Source organism: Agelaius tricolor, unplaced genomic scaffold (genome assembly GCF_023055355.1).
Source record: "Agelaius tricolor isolate 1412-34295 unplaced genomic scaffold, bAgeTri1.0.p SCAF_8, whole genome shotgun sequence".
NCBI classification, from domain to species: Eukaryota; Metazoa; Chordata; class Aves; order Passeriformes; family Icteridae; genus Agelaius; species Agelaius tricolor.
Window position 1 is genome coordinate 21,682,971 of NW_027269268.1, and position 16,621 is coordinate 21,699,591.

At 40.3% G+C, this 16,621-nt stretch overlaps 2 protein-coding genes across 2 annotated transcripts; one reads left to right on the plus strand and one right to left on the minus strand.

The window, feature by feature from the left end:
• Positions 1-463: 463 nt before the first annotated feature.
• On the plus strand, positions 464-6,863 carry FGB (fibrinogen beta chain). The gene is made up of 8 exons (XM_071432701.1): positions 464-586; positions 2,118-2,321; positions 3,072-3,255; positions 3,836-4,063; positions 4,650-4,763; positions 5,297-5,419; positions 5,606-5,891; positions 6,453-6,863. The coding sequence occupies exons 1-8, from the start codon at positions 512-514 to the stop codon at positions 6,679-6,681; spliced, it is 1,443 nt and encodes a 480-aa protein (XP_071288802.1). The 5' UTR covers positions 464-511; the 3' UTR covers positions 6,682-6,863.
• Positions 6,864-8,858: 1,995 nt separating this feature from the next.
• FGA (fibrinogen alpha chain) lies at positions 8,859-15,092 on the minus strand. The gene is made up of 6 exons (XM_071432702.1): positions 15,042-15,092; positions 13,147-13,275; positions 12,080-12,263; positions 11,640-11,785; positions 9,930-10,968; positions 8,859-9,568 (listed from the first exon to the last, which is right to left on the minus strand). The coding sequence occupies exons 1-6, from the start codon at positions 15,090-15,092 to the stop codon at positions 8,859-8,861; spliced, it is 2,259 nt and encodes a 752-aa protein (XP_071288803.1).
• Positions 15,093-16,621: the final 1,529 nt, after the last annotated feature.

Consider the following 16,621-nt stretch of genomic DNA (forward strand, 5'->3'; position numbering starts at 1 on the left):
TCTATCAGGCACCATGAAACTATTTAGAAAAAGGCAGAAATCTGTATGATGTGAGTTGTCTTCACATTTAATTGCATATTTCTGAAACATTCAGCAGGTAAAGAAAAAGGAGCCATCACAACATGACATCTAATAATTTTTTTCCTTTGGCCATTCCCTTTTCCAGCTGCTTTAAAACACTTGTGATTTTTGAGAAAATGATAACCTTGTGTAATCTGAGCAGGAGGTGCTTTTGGGGATCTGAACATGTATTTGATGCCAGCATCAACAGAGGTCTCTGGGACATATAGATAAGAGTTTTCCAGAGGAATTGCTCAACAACTGCTGTATTCAGGCACAGAGTGAAGAGTTGAATATTAACAGAGACTCTGATTGCTCAGAAGGGTTGACCCTATCACTGTGAAGCTGGAAATTAGTGCTGCTGCATATATATAAAAGAACAGAGGTGACCTCTCCCTGTCAGAGCTGATGAAAAGAGAAGATCACTGAGCTGCTCAAGCAAGCCAGCACCATGAAACTGCTCCTGCTGTTCCTGCTCTGTGTGTCCTCCGTTCAGTCCCAGGACTCTCTTGACTATGACGAAGAGGTTGTAATATTGATATTAATTAATAATTAGTTATTAATAATTAATTTAATTTAATTGCATGCATGACTTCCTCATCTTATGTGAGTTAGCTAAATTAGAAGTTGTGGGAGAAGATAATCCAGTGCATATTCCTTTTGTGATTGAATTGTTCAAAAATTTAACTTTTTATATGTAACCCCACAATAGCTATTTTCTGTGTTTGGAGATATTTTCTTCCTATTTCTTTTTCTGTAGGGAATGAAGAATGTTTGATGGTAAGATTAGTTATTTAGCTGAATTCATTTAAGGATACTAATTTAGCGATGTTGACATATGATGTTACAGACAATTAGTATTTGGTATAAAGGAGTAGAAGTGTGTAATAAATCATGTCCTGTCTCAAAGACAGTAAAATCTTTTCTGAAGAGTCAGTGGACATTAAAAAACTGAAACTAAACAAGCTACCAGTTTATACAGTTTAACACTGGAAATTAAGAGGTAACAATTGCAAAACAGAAGGAAAAGCAATGAGAATCAATATAAAATAATGGTTTAATATATATTTTTGTTTAAGTAAAATATTTCAGTGGGAAACACAATTTAGAATTTTGGTGCACTTTTTTATTATTTGAAAATCCCTGTAAAATTGAATTGGTCAGACTTTCTGAAAATCTGAGCACTTGTGTCTGCACATTGACTACTATAACACTAATGTGTTAAATAATTTTCAGCAATTCTGTGTATTGTATGCTGCTTTTTTTTGAAACTCCTTGAAGCCTCTGATGCTGGATCCTTTCAAATGTTTGTTATTTGGAGCTAAGTCTCAGTGGGATTGGAAACGGCTGTAGGTTTTGATTCAGTAGCTCAAACAACTATTAATTTGAATGGTTTTGTGTGAAAAAATGCTTAGGGACCAGGCCTGTTTTCCTTGCTCATCCTCCTAGACTTTGCTGTTTCTGCCAGATATGGGGAATTTATGCATCAGAAAGCTCTACAAACCTACTCTGAGAAATGTTATTAAATGGTTTTCCTAATTTCACCAGTTAACAGCTGGTATGTGGCTTGAGACCTGATGATGTATTTGACTGTAGCATGATTTTCTGAGACCTTACAAATATTCCTGTAGCCCAGTAAAAAACTGGGACACCGAAAATGTCCTGCTGAATGCACTTCTTAGCCCCACGGATGTCTAATTACTTTTTTTTGTAGCCTACTACTTCAAGTTTCATGGCACTTAGTAGCTCTGAACTATGTAAGGTTTATTCCTTGGTCAAAATTGGCTATTGAAATATTAGTTTACTTTGGTTTGAAGACTTTTTAGTTTATCTATGTCTAGGTATGAAGAGTGTGACTAGTCTTACAAGGGAGGGGATGGCAATGACTTTTACATAATGTCATATAACATTTCCATTATGGCTTTTTCATTCCATTCCCTGGTTTTCCTTGCTGTTTAAAATACTAAAGAGTGCTGAATGGATGCCTTCACCCTGTGCAGCCCGTTTTGCAGTAGCAATCCCAGATTCAGAGAGTTTGTCTCTCCTTGGCTGTGCAGGATGAGAGCCCCGTGATTGACGTTCGGGGCCACCGACCCCTGGACAAAAGGGTTGAGATGGCGCCGGCGCTCCGGCCCGTGGCACCTCCCATCAGCGGGACCGGGTACCGGCCCCGGCCCCCGAAGCGGGGGAAGACGGAGGAGAAGAAGGAGCGGACCGTCTATCCTGATGCCGGAGGCTGCCAGCGTGCGCTGGACGAGCTGGTGGGTGTCTGGCTGCTGAGGCAGCTGGTGACATGTTGCCCTTTCCTTCTAGTGCACCCAACACGGGAGTTTCCCTTGCCAAATAAAGGACGGCCATCCATTTAAAGCAGTCCAGCTTTTCTTCACTCTGCTCAGGTTTGCTGGGACTGCATTCAGAAGGGTGATGTGTCAGAGTCCATGGGATTAGCGGCGGAGTCAGCCTACTAATGACAAGATGGGGGGATGAGAGTTGAACTGTAAACCAGGAAAGGAAGTATCTCTGGGTTAGCTTGTGCCTTCTGCCTGGTTTTACATAGGTAACTATTCAGGACAGGAAAAACCTCTGCAGAAGTGCTGGATTCAGTTTCAGACAATCTTAAGGAATCCTAGGGACCAAAAAAACCCCATCCACCCATGTCTTTCTTAAAATTCATTTCAAAATGTAATTCTACTCTACCCTCAGTCACTGCTGCAGCTCTTACTGCATACTGCATATGAGCATGCTTGACACCCAGCACACCCCTTGCTGCCTTGCCATGATCCCTGCTGGAAAATGCAAGCTGTAGCAATGCTGAGAGGCATCTTAGTGACTGAGCACAAATTTGAATGTGGAGGTTCTCAACAAAAAATGAAGTTTGTTAAAGTTTATCTAGATGCTTAAATATCTGTTCTCTCATTACAAACTCTTTGTTGTGTTCAGAGGTATGGCTGGTCACTGATGGGACTAGAACTCCTTTACTTTTATTCACAGCCCTTTTTCCTTCTTTTAAGGGAGTGCTGTGTCCGACTGGATGTGAGCTGCGAACTCTACTGCTAAAACAGGAAAAATCAGTGAAACCAGTTATTAATGATCTAAAAGTTAAAGTGAACTCTCTTTCGGAGAGCTCCTCAACTTTCTTTGAATATGTGACTGTTCTAGAAGATAAATTGGTAAAGAGGCAAAAACAAAGAAAAGGTATGCTACTTCTGTGAACTACTAGTGTAAATGGTATTGAAGTTTTATTGGCATTCCTACAATTACTTTTTAGTAGGACTTCTTAAAAAAAATAAAAATACCATGGACTATCTAGCAAAGCAGGATTCTGTGACCATGACCTTTTAAATCTTTAAAAACATCCTTTGAGAGAGGCGAAGGAATGGACTTCATGCTAAGGCAAGATTCTTATGAGGCCTCTAAATGTACATCATTCATGTGTTCCCCTTACCTGTTTTCCTATGTCCATCCAATCCATTTATGACCAACCTCTGGACTGGCACCATGGCTCTCCAGAAAGAAGGGAATTACTGCTCTTTGGCAGAGTAAACCACCAGTGATAATCCTATTAGCTAGCAAAGAAACAACAGTACACATGGACCACTTCCCTGAGAGTATCTGCATAGTTTTTGCACACTGTGGAAAAGTAAGCACAAGAAATGCGCTTCCTGACTTCCTTCCTAGTGGCATCTCAAATTGTACTTATAAACTGCTCTTCATCGTTTCCTAACAGGGAAATATGTTGAAAACTAATCTGCTTTTCATCTCTTTGCTCTTCTAGACAATGATGATTTACTTGCTGAGTACAACACAGAAGTGGAATTGCAGTATAGTTATATAAAGGATAATCTGGACAATAACATCCCATCTAGCCTCAGGGTCCTTCGTGCAGTTGTGGATTCTTTACATAAAAAGATACAGAAACTGGAAAATGCCATTGCAACCCAGGTGGACTACTGCCGTTCCCCATGTACTGTTTCCTGTAATATTCCTGTGGTTTCAGGCAAAGGTACTCATTCAACTCTAATGACATCTTTTTTTTCTCCAATTTATGTCACTGTGCAAATTGATAGATGCATCTGAAGCTGCACAATTGATTAGGGTATTAGGAAAGATGGAAATCCTAGATGAAAAAAAAAGAAATTCTTTTCTGGATTATGCTGGTCAGACCAAAGATCCTCTTACCCAATATCAGTCTTCGTAAGTGACCAGTTGGATTTTAAAGAAATATGTGCTTCAGGGCCTTTGTAAGGTGGAAGTGATACTTTTGTGACTATCATAGCTGTATTCTTGATTTCTTTCAGTCAAGAAAAGTTCTTCTTTCAAAAGCTTGTCTAGTTCAAGAAGTCATTGTGAGGTATACAGTGTTGCATCACTTAGTTTGAAGTTTCAGAAATTCCTCTTTGGAAAAGCTGCATCGGGCAGTATTCTTTCTTCCATGATTCTTTAACTTGATGTGTTACAGAAATCAAAATGAAAGTAAAATATTATCTATAGATAATTTAAAATGTTCCCATATAACAGCAAACCAAAAGATAAGAAAACTGTTCAAGTTCACAGATCTTTCAGTACTAGTCTCTGTTTTATTCTTGCAGAATGTGAGGATATCATCAGAAAGGGAGGCGAGACATCCGAAATGTACCTCATCCAGCCAGATCCTTTTGTCAAGCCATACAGAGTGTACTGTGACATGGAAACAGACAATGGAGGTTAGTGTGAAATAACTATGTTGTTATAATATTGATTTACCAATGCTACAAAAAAATAAAATTAGTAATTTTTATTTTATAAAAAGAAATATGAAATTTTATCTTTTGTAATTACTTGATAATTAAATCTGATTGACTTGTCCAGAGAAGTCTTGTTGAGGTCATCTGCTGATGCAGAATAGGATACTTCTATTCTGAAACTGGAAATAAATTGTGTATGTATCTTACTATGACCATCATGGATGGTGCATAGGTAGGCAGAGAAGGACAGCCTGGCTCATTTCTTATCCTGTCACTTGACAAAAGACCAGGGCTGTCCTTCAAGTTCCGCTTTTTCCACCTTTCCTTATGAAGCAAGGTTCTACTTAAGTGTGAGCAAAAGGGGCAAAGCTGAGCTCAAAAGCAGTGAAAGGACCTGCTGCAAGGAAGCCATATGCTCCTCTGGTCCTGAGGTGAAGTTAAAAGGGCTGTATCTTAGTGTCAGATGCTCCTTTTGTACTGGTAATTTAATCTAAATACTCTTGCTTCTGCAGGCTGGACTCTGATTCAGAACCGCCAGGACGGCAGTGTTAATTTCGGAAGAGTATGGGATCAATATAAAAAAGGATTTGGAAATGTTGCAAAGAGCGGAGGGAAGAACTACTGTGATACACCAGGTAAAACACCGAGCACAAAATGCAAAGAGCTGTTCTTACTGAAACCATTTTCTTCTATTTTTTGAAGCTCTTAGATATTTTTAAAATTAACTAATCCGCTCCAGCAGACCTATAGGCAAATAATAAAGTTGCCTTGAAGTATATTGCAAAGTCTGTTTCACAGAGCTCTCACTTGTTGCTTCTCAGGTGAATATTGGCTTGGAAATGACAAGATCAGCCAGCTTACCAAAATAGGGCCCACTGAAGTTCTAATTGAAATGGAGGACTGGAATGGTGATAAAGTATCAGCTCATTATGGAGGTTTCACCATACAGAATGAAGGAAACAAGTATCAGCTTTCAGTTAGTAACTACAAAGGCACTGCAGGCAATGCACTGATGGACGGAGCTTCCCAACTGCATGGAGAAAACAGGACAATGACCATTCACAATGGCATGTACTTCAGTACTTATGACAGAGACAATGATGGATGGTATGTACTTGCACTAGACATTTAAAATAAAAATAGAGCTGGATATATAATATTTCTGTAATTTGCCATTAGTTTTCACAGCATTTTGTAGCATGTCAAGATATGTTATGTCCCTGCAAGTTACCAGCTAAACTTGCTCAGTATATAATAGAGCACTGTATCTCTAACCTGTGCTTAAAACCTGATTACATATTCATGAATAAAGGAATTGTTTAGGTTGGGGAAGACATGCATTTCTCATTGCTTTCTATCTTTAAATTTCATTGATATTGTACTTATCATTATGAACTGCAAATAACCACAGTTATCAATCAGTAAACTAAAATGATATTCCCCAAGAAGTGCAATTAAAATTTGATTTTTCTTAGATGCTTTATCTTCTGAGTGCACTGTGTAGTGCTTGTGATGGTCAATCCTTTATAGATAGTTCAGAGAGGACTTAAATTGTTTATTATTGTTTGAAATTTTCAGTACACAGGCAGGTATATGTACTCTGTTGATCTGCTATCCTGTATTACAGATGTCACTCTCAATGCCTTTTTATTCTTTTCCCCTCATCAGGTTAACTCAAGATCCAAGGAAACAGTGCTCCAAACAAGACGGTGGTGGATGGTGGTACAACCGCTGCCACTCAGCCAACCCCAATGGCAGATACTACTGGGGAGGGACCTACAGCTGGGACATGGCAAAACACGGGACAGATGATGGTGTTGTATGGATGAACTGGAAAGGGTCGTGGTATTCAATGAAGAAGATGAGCATGAAAATCCGGCCATACTTTCCACATTAACCATTATCAAAATGTACAGAATCAGGAGTTTTCTTTTAGTATTTGTACATGGTTGTCTTTTTAGCATGGTGCTCAGTCTTAGTTTTACATATGAGAACCCAATCTCTATGTACAACCATATTGTGACCTAAAGTGAAAAGCTGTGTCAAATATAAATCTAAATCTGTCCAATGAAAATAACTCACCAGTGTATTTTTCCCATTTTTCATTTGTGCATAAGACAGAATTAACTATTACAGAATAACACTGATAAAATAAAATCAACTTGTTTCACTCTTTTACAAAGGTCTTTTGTATCTTTTTTAAAGAGGGGGAGGATTATTTCTAAGTGTTTTCTATAAACTAATGAAATCTTAAAACTAAAGTATTCTTCATATTATTCTCAAGTATTCATGCATGATCTGGGGAGAAGGAAATGCATTCCACTAAATAAGAGGCAGTTTTATTCTTTTGTATTATAAAAGTAATAGTAGCTACCTGTGTAACAAGTTGAGAAGGAATAAAAGTGGAAAGAGTATTGAACAAACCAGAAGGTGACTGGTCCCTTGGCTCAAATCCTGTTGCTGGATAAAATATGTCCTTTTCTGGGACCTGGTCATGTACTTGCTTTCACACATATGTGCTTTCATACAATCCCTATGATGGGACTGGAGTAATTACTGTCTCCAGTCACAGAGTAGTGGAGGTTAAGTATTCCATCAAACCTAGTAGTCTCTGCTCCCTTGAGCAGTCAAAGACAAGACTGCCCAACCCTGGCAGACAGGATGGACATCTCAAAGGGGTCTGCCTTCCTCCACAAAGGGAGGGACCCAGATCAGTAGGGGTGGATGGATCCCACCTGAAACCTTTAGTGTTTATTTAATCTGTGAAGCCCAGGAGGACAAGAAAGAGACATAATGGCAGCTTCTCACTAGAGGAGCACATGGATGTTCAGCATCCACGCAGGCAGGCTTCCACTGAGGCTAAGGAACAAAAACTTAATGTGCAAGTGGAAACCTGTTTTCTGAAAGCACAGACCCCCTCCTCACACATGAGTGTAAAGATGTCTTTGCTCTTCAGCATCTTTCTGAAAAGAGCTGACAGTGGCTGTATTTGAGAAGCACTGAAAAAAAGGCTAAAAGTGAGCTGCTTTACCAGTATTTGATGATCTTGTTAAATGGTATTCAACACGTCAGTGAGATTAGAAGTAAAGAAGTTTGCTCATGCCTTTTTCTAGAAGCACAGAAATATTACTCAGTGTAAATACTTGTGTAATTTATGCTGTAAAGTATAAAGGTAAATACAATGTGGTCTTCTGTAATTGTGTGACCAATATAACTGATATTCTATGCAGCCAGTTTTTTTCTAGAAGATCCTTAGCACACACTGTCAGCAAGCTGATTTAAACCCCTTACCCTTAGAAGAATTCTTGTTTGGCATATGTGCTGAGAAATATTCAGGTAGTTCCTCATCTTGCTTGGTCTGGTTAGTCATAACCTTTTAGTGGTTGCTAGAAAATTATAGCCTGCTTTGGGAGTTGCATTTTGATGAGTTATCATGGAATTGTCTTATTTTGAAGCTACTAGTATGCATGATAAGCTATCTAGGATTCATCAATGAGATGGACGATCTATGTCCATATTTATAAAATCAAAGCTTAGGAGATTCTTACAAGTCAGTCCTAAAATGCATGCATTCTTTATCAAAGTGTACTCCATGTTGGGTGTGTGACAAAACGGAGAACCCACACCATCCTTGGTTCTGTCTGAGAGTTGGCTCCCACTGCTGTTGTACTCCCCTTGAAATGAAATGAGTGTGAATGTTGAACTTGGTTAGACTTTCACAGTCCATGTCAGTGGAGGCAGGATTGTGAACATACTTCTAAATATTTTTACTTCTTTAATACTCCTAGACCAAAGTAAATAACTCAAATTAAAAATTTTTAACTCAAGTCAATGTGTGAGCTGCCAAAGACATGGACAAAGTTCATATAAAAAGGGTTTTTAAATCAATATTTCCTTGTCAGTTAAAAATAAAATCAAAAAAGTCTTGTTGATAATTAATCATTTTTTTTTATTTTTTAATCTCCAAATGTGCTCAGTTGCCTTCAAATTCACAGGGTAAAGGTTCATCACACATACACATATAAAAAAATCTTTTCAACTTGTAGTCATAAAATGCATTAAAGGCCTGTCTTTTTACAGGGTTTCTATGGGCCTGATTTTCATTCTAACAGTTTTTAGGGAATAATCAGAGGCTTTAAATGGCAGCCAGACTACACCATTTTCAATCTCGTAGGGGACATTGTACCTGGGGTCGTAGTGGCCGCCCGGGTAGTAAATGCCATTGAGGTTGGCAGCCTGGCAGCTGTTGTACCACCAGCCCCCCCCATACATCTCGGCACAGTTCTCCTCCCAGTGGTCCTGGTCCTGGTCAAAGGTGCTGAACTTCATCTGGGCATGGGAGGTGTACTCGGTGCCCTCTTCCAGCCAGCCAGCCACCAGCGCGTCCCCGGCGGTGCCCTCGTAGGAGGACACGGCCAGGCTGTACCCCTCAGCTTCAGACCCTACCTGCACGAGATACTCTGCAAACACAGCATTCCCATCCCAGTCCTCTAACTCTACCCGCAGCACAGTATCATTCTGAGTCAGCAAGTGCAGGTTTTCATTGCCCAGCCAAAACTCTCCTCGCCCCCTGCCATCCACGCTGCCGAAACCTTTCTTGTAGTCTTGCCAGGTGCGGTTAAAATTCACTGATCCATCCATTCTTTGTTGGACCAATAGCCATCCTCCCAAAGTGGTCTCTTGGTCGCAATAAACTGACAAAACCTTATTGGATCCCGCTGGCTTGATTTTGAAAATGCCACTTTTGGCACCAGAAGTGTGTTTCTGGCGGATATCATCACAGTCTAAAAAAAAAAGTTGATCTGGTTTGACAGAAGTTATCAGCAAAATTTAATAAAAGGTTCAGAGGAATCCAAATACCAATAGCTCAGAGGAAAATTGTTAAACACGTCTTGGACTATGCTAGGTGTAGTGACAGGCAACATTAGAAAGAATTCAGGAAAGAAAACTTTACATATTTCTTAAATTGTGAATTGTCTATGTAATACCCAAGTATTAATGAAATATTTTCCATTTTGTTTCTGAGGTGGTAACAAACAGACACAGTGCTTGCATTAAATCATCACACTGTTGTACTACAGTATCTAAAATCAATGTGTCAGTTTGGTTATGGATGGAGTTTGGCTCCATTACCTCAATAACTACCTTTCCCAGTGCTGGGTGTCCTTCGCTTCCCTCCTGACGATCTGAAGCTGCGTGCCTGAAAGTCTGGGGTATCCTCTGCACTCTGATCATGTTCCAACCCACCTAGCTGCTCATTTACTTCACGGATCTTTACTGATTTGGTTTCAAAAGTAGAGCCTCCCTTCTTGAAACTAGAAGAGCTTGTCGCTACAGTCTTGGAGTGACTTGCACTGCCAGATGGGAATCCAGATGGCTGAAGTCTTCCAAAGTCATCTTCCTCCTCCTCTCCTAAGTCTCCCAATTTGTCTTTTCCCCCATAAGCTCCTGTACCTATGTGGCTACTGCCTGTGCGTCTGCTGGTTGTGAAGCTGCTAGATCCACTAATGTGCTTGGTAGCAGTGGATGGAGAGTCAGGGGTAAAAAATGACTCTAGCTCAGGGAATACAGTCTCTAGCTTGTGCAAGCCATCTGCACCACTAAAATGGTAGGTGGTCCCTTCCCCTCCAACAGTTCCAGGTAAATAGGCACAGTCTGAGCCATCAGAAGAGACTGTTTTCTCAAATACTTCTTCTCTAGGGCCATCAGGCCCAGAGACAACTTTTCTGGTGGTAGTTTTGGTGCATCTACGAACAGCGGAGGAGGTTTTGTCTTCCAGACTAAGGGTTTCTCTCCCATGAGTGGGAATAACTAATTTGCTGGGGTATGAAGATTCATCCCCCCTTGCTTCTGCCGTGCCATACGAGCTGTCACCTCGGGAGGGTTTCTTGTCTGCTTCTGGTCTTTCTAATACCACTTCCATCTGCTTGATGTCATTAATTATGTTCAGAGCTTGCATTTCTGGGAGAGGCTTATGCTTAAAATGATCAGGAACATTAGAGTCCTTAAGCGGCCTCATTTTCAGTGTGCTCAACGTGGTTGTTTGAAGCTCTGGGTGCAAGTTGATGGAGTTGGCTTGGAGAAGCTGCTTCTGGATGTTGTCGTAGCTTTCTTTGTCCACCTTGTAATCAAAACTTCTAGCACAGGTTCCTTTGCAAGCTCGTATCTTAATATCAATGTCAACCTACATAACCAGAGAGAAGTAATTTAGTTAGGGAGCTTTCCCAACTTTCTCAAGCAAGGATATCTTCTACTGAACAGGGGAAAGATGAGAGCTGCCCTAGTACCTCCCACCTATAGCTGAGAGGGGAAGATTCTGTCATGGGGTTACCATTGCTTTCTCAAATGACCCAAATGATGGATTTTTGCTCTAGGAATCAAAATGAGCCTTTGATAAAAACCACTGTTTGTGCCATGACTTTTCCTTGCATTACCATCAGAAGAACTGTCTGCAACCTGGGAACACAGGTTCTCACGCCCACTCTAGCTGTGGGCAGCAGTGGCAGCACTGGGGATGGACAGAGCACATCGCCTTTCTAACTACTCAGCAGCTCCTTACAGGAGGAGAAACACCTCATACAGAAGTAGTTATCAGCAGAGGGAGCATCCTTGTGGCCTGGGAGAGAAGCAGCAGATGGGACTAGAAACTCACGTAACTCATGCTGGTTCCTACAGAGCAGAAGTAGAAAATCAGGATGGATAGGTAGCAACTCATTTGGGGATTTTTCTCAGCAAGTCAGGTCCTGTGAGAGTTGCATGTTTTCTCCCAGCAGGAGCACTGCTCACCATAATGGCCAGATCCCCTTTCTGTAGCTAAGCACTGGAGAGAATGGGAAGTGCACGGCAGACACCTACCTCTAAGCGCTTCATCTCCACCACTTGTTCCTGGATGCTGCTCTGCAGAGCTTTAATTCTGTTCACTTGAGTGACAACTCTCTGCTTTAATGTCATAATTCTCCGTCTCAGTTCTCCTGACAGGCGACCGTAAGTCTCATCAAGCTCTGGAACAAAAATCCCTCACAGTCAGCTATGCCCATGTGCTTTTCTTTCCTAAATATGTCCTAAAATACTACATATTTTAAAATATGTAATTAAACACATAATTGAGAACGTATTTCTCATAGTACTGAGCGGTTTAAATTAATTTTTGCTAACTAGTTAAGAGTCTGTTAATATGATTGTTCTGTTTCCTGATAATGATATTCACTGCAGCCTGTACTTTCACTACATATTGCTTATTCACAAAAAAGTAGTAATTCAGTAATGGATAATGAAAATGGGCCCAAGATACTCACCCTGCGCACTGTCCAGGTTTGGTTTTAGTGCATTTACAGTTTCCACAATTATCTGATTGGACTTCTTATAGTTGTTTTGATTATCTGAGAGCAGTTTCTTGATTTTTTCTATTCTTTGACTGAACTCCTGGTCCTTTTCTTCAATCAGTCCTTGCATTCTGCATCCTGATGGACATTTGGCACCCTAGAATTGAAAGAGGGAAATAACTGTGCTAAAATCCTCAAGAGTAAACATCTCATACAATGGAATCTGTGAAGCACATACTCAGAAACCTGCTGTAACTGTGGGGTGTGGAACAAGTAAACCTTTAGTTTCCCCTCTCCTCGGTTCCTCATGGGTGAGATTTTTTTGTAGATACATATATATTTCCTAAAGGTCTGCTGTAAGAAGTCTGTCATCCAGTTTGAGGGAGGATGTTAGAGGCTAGCATTTTTCAGCAAAGTTTTCCTCAGAAAAGCTTAATGTTCTGACAGACTTAAGTTCTTTGCCAAGAAGTCATCAAATAAATGTAGGATAGAAAAGGACTGAGATGCAAGAGGCAAGAAAGTGAGAAATTAATAGTTTATATACAAAAACATCTGGTCAATTATTATGAAACATTTACTGAGCAGCTTGTAATCTGACTTCCTAAAAAATTAACTAGTGAGTGATTGTATGTGATTTCTAGCTACTTCTTATCTTTTTCTCACAATTCTCTTTCTGATGCCTTTATTTTATGAACTCAAAATGTGGCAATACCAAAATTCTGAAAAGAAACAATGCTTGTGTTTCTCTATGGTGAGCCTTTGTTTATTTAATCTGTCTTTTCCAGACTTACTTTCTTTTCTCATTCTGCCCCACTGCAAACTTCTCCCTGTTTATTTTGTCTTCATTTTTCCCTTTTTTCCTTTGTTTCCCACAGGAGACCTGTGCAGGCTGCCCCAACCTGAAGTGTTACCTCGGCCCTAACGCTGAACCCCGTGCTGGCCTGTGGCACCTGATGTAGCGATCCAGCTGCTGATCCAGCTGCTGATCCAGCTGCTGATCCAGCTGAGGCCCCCCTTTCCTCCCAGTGTCAATGGCTCACCCAGTCATCATCTGCGCAGAAGGGCCAGTTCTTCTCAGACTGGCAGCTGGACGGGGACTTGTGCTCCACAATCCTGGGGCCACGCACTCCTGCACCCCCCTGCTCAAAGGCAGTCTTCCCATCTTGTGCCTGCCAGCAGGAAAAAGGGGAGAAGTAAAAGCAAGATTCAGTGAACAGCTGTCAAGGAAGCAGAAACACAAAGCTGATGTCCTCACACAGCTGGTGGGTGGCAAGGACAGCTATCTGGTAAGCATCACACCCAACAGTGCAAGGGTTTTATTCCAACGTTTCTTGTAAGATATTATATTGCTTGTTTAGCGATGCCCACGATGCTCAGGATACATTATGATAATATCATTCCACAGAAATAGTTTGTCCTGTGTGTAAATACAAAATTAACTTGAAATTAGACTGAAACTGGAAAAGTAAAAATAAATACCTTAAAAATACTATTCCCATTATCTGCAATACTCTAAAATTCTTATTGTCACTTGACCACCTTCTGTCTACACAAAAGTAGCTTACAGATATATGATTTTTCCACTAGAGTTTCTGGTTTTAATCACATTTGCTAACTGGAAGCTTGTAACAGGGTTTTGCCTGACAGCAAGAGCAAGAAAGCTACTAACACAATTTAAAAAACAATTTCAGTGATGGATGGGTTTCACTGTCTTAATGGAAAGAAGAAAAATAAATACACTGAGGTTTTCTTCAAACCTGAGAAGAAAAAGTGATACACAAGTTAATTCCAGGCCAAAACACAATAAAGGTTCCTGCAGTGTTATCACTTAGTAAAAGACCATTTTTTCCCTTTTTTTTTCATTAAAGAAACCCGTGTTTAAAATGTAATTAGGTCTGACTAGAATCCTCTGTGCACATTTTATGCTTTTCAAACATTATAATTAATGCGTGAAAATATTAATGACTACTTATTATGATTGATGATTAATTCTGAAGCTGAGAAAGTGATCCTAATTCTAATCTTCAGGGTCAGAACCACTCTGAGGAACTGGAATGTTTTTATTAAAATCAGCAGATTCAAATACATTAGTTTGATTAATTAATGATTTGATCTGGCCCAAGTGCCTCCTAAAAGTAGCACATACATCCAAAAATGCCCTTTAGGCATTGACAACTCCAATATGACTGCTTCTGTTTTGTCCCAACTGCTTCATATAATTTCTGTCATTTGTTAAAACAGGCACTTTATTTAAAAAAAAAAAACAAAAACAAACCAACAGTCACAAAGAAATATGTAAAGAATATAACATAAGAATATGGACTGAGCCCTCAATGGAGAAAAAAAAGGTTATATTAGCACAGTTGAAAATCAAGTTAATCTCCTTCCTTATCAAAGATTTGATTCTTACTTAGCTGTAGTTTAAGCTGATGTTGCTGCTACAAGAATCCTTGTTTTTAAATATGTCTTTCATAATAAAGGAATTGTGTGTCATTTGTAGGTAGAAGATCCTGCTGAAATGAAAGGGGCACGTTCCTATACTGAAATACTGTCCAAAGGAAAGCACAATTCATCCCAATAAACATGAAAATTCCTGAATGGCTGGACCTACTAGCATCCAGCCAGTTATGTTTAAGACTTAGAGCATTACCTATGAATGTTTGAATTCACATAAATGGATTTGCTTTGCTGCTCTTGAAGCCTGGCAGATTCAGCAAAAGTGAGTTAAGCAAAACTATAGAGGGCTAGATACTCCAAAAGTAATGATGAAACTTCATCAGTGAAGTGTTACACTAAGCTGCTGCATATGTGTGTGCACTGAATTTTACAAGCTAGGTGATAGACAAAATTCATCTATCTCATGAATTAACATTAAATAAATGCTTACTATTCAAAGCAGAAAGATACAAAAAGAATCAAGTAAGCAAATTCATACCCAGGCTATGCTGAGGCACAGGAGCACACAGAGGATCCTCATAGGTATCATCTTCAGGAGAAGAGCAAGGACTCTGACTGAAAGGATGCTTTTTGCCAGTCTTTTGGTGCAATTTAAACCTGAATGTGAAGCTGAGATTAATCATTATGCTCCCTTCTGTTTGTAGAAAAAACACACCACATGCCCCCCTTCCCCTTCAGTGATTACTTAAGGCCTCTTGCACAAGTTTCTGGTGTTATTTGCCCCAGATAAGTTTGTTCAACACCAACATGCGGGCAACACCAAGAATTCCAGGAAAAAATTCTGTCTAAAACTGTTTCTTGTAACTGGACAATCAACCAAGATATGTGTCAGAGCTAGTGGGATCCAGCAGTGCTTACCTGCTGGAAAACACACACTCAGTGTGATGGGCATTTGGCTGCATAAACAAAGAGCTGATATTTGAAAAAGGAAGTCATTGCTTTGCCTGCATGTTGGTGTCGAACAAAATATACTGAGGTCCATGGAGAATGTCCCAGTCAAACTCAAAAAAGCTCAATTTTTAACTCCAAAATAGACACAAAAGTCTAGTGAAAAATCACAAGCTTGTGATCTTCATGCTCAGGAGCACAGGAATTGCAGGCGCAATCATTGCGGGTTCTCCTTGGGCATACAGTCATGGACTGTGCTTTACCCCAGGATCATGTATGATATTTCTTCCACTGAACCCCTTCTGCCTCACACTGAGTATGGGGATGGTGCTCCACAGGCAAGCATCTGCCCAGAGCTGTACGCTCTTTTCATTGTAGGGTGATGCTCTGCAGACTGCTTAAAGCTTCAAGCATTTTCCTATGGTACATTACATTCATTCCCTGGCCTTTTCACAGTTGTAGAAACCAGGTGAGAAGGTTAAGTCCAAAAGTAGCTATTAATTTTTGGGATCCATTTTGATAGCCTGAAGCCTTCGGAGCACACCCTATGCGCAGATCCCATTGCTGGCAGCTGCCTCTCTGTGCCAGCATCACGGGGCTCAGGGGGAACAGCTGGCAGCCAGCTCTGAGACACATGAGTGTCTTACCTCTGGTCCCACAGGAACTGGCTGATCAGGGCATGAATAGCCCCTAATTCTGCAGGGTATCAGCTGTAAGTAAGGCACCACTGTGCCCCACCCTGTCCTGCTAACTATATGTGTTAGAATCTATGCAACAACTAACGCATCCTTCATAATGCAGATGTGACATGTTACTTGGGTTCTAGCTCTTCCCAGTTTGTCAGTGCTTGATTTTGTGATCATCAATAATAACTTAACATTATATTTGTAATTTAATGGGCCTTAAAAATCAATAGTAGTATGAGCTCATAAAGCAGAAGAATTTCTGCCTTTTCAACCATGCTGACAGAGGATGTGATGATTTGCTAGGAGATGTTCCAGGCACTGGTCACCAGGGTAAGAGGGGACATGGCAAGTAGCATGTTCCAGACCTCTTCTGACCCTGAGGGATGGCACAGCTCTCTGGTGACACTCAAACACAGCAAACCTAACTCTGGTCCAAGTAAAACTCAGCCACCAAGGCTAGAGGGACTGGAAAAAATTTGGCATA

Bases quoted from the DNA above. Each gene is read 5' to 3' on its own strand.
- FGB (XM_071432701.1), top strand. From the start codon at position 512: ATGAAACTGCTCCTGCTGTTCCTGCTCTGTGTGTCCTCCGTTCAGTCC. The intron at 587-2,117 runs GTTGTAATATTG...TTGGCTGTGCAG, and splicing joins CTCTTGACTATGACGAAGAG to GATGAGAGCCCCGTGATTGA. The intron at 2,322-3,071 runs GTGGGTGTCTGG...CCTTCTTTTAAG, and splicing joins AGCGTGCGCTGGACGAGCTG to GGAGTGCTGTGTCCGACTGG.
- FGA (XM_071432702.1), bottom strand. From the start codon at position 15,092: ATGATACCTATGAGGATCCTCTGTGTGCTCCTGTGCCTCAGCATAGCC. The intron at 12,264-13,146 runs GTGAGCCATTGA...TTTCAATTCTAG, and splicing joins TCTGCGCAGATGATGACTGG to GGTGCCAAATGTCCATCAGG. The intron at 11,786-12,079 runs GTGAGTATCTTG...TTTTTGTTCCAG, and splicing joins AAACCTGGACAGTGCGCAGG to AGCTTGATGAGACTTACGGT.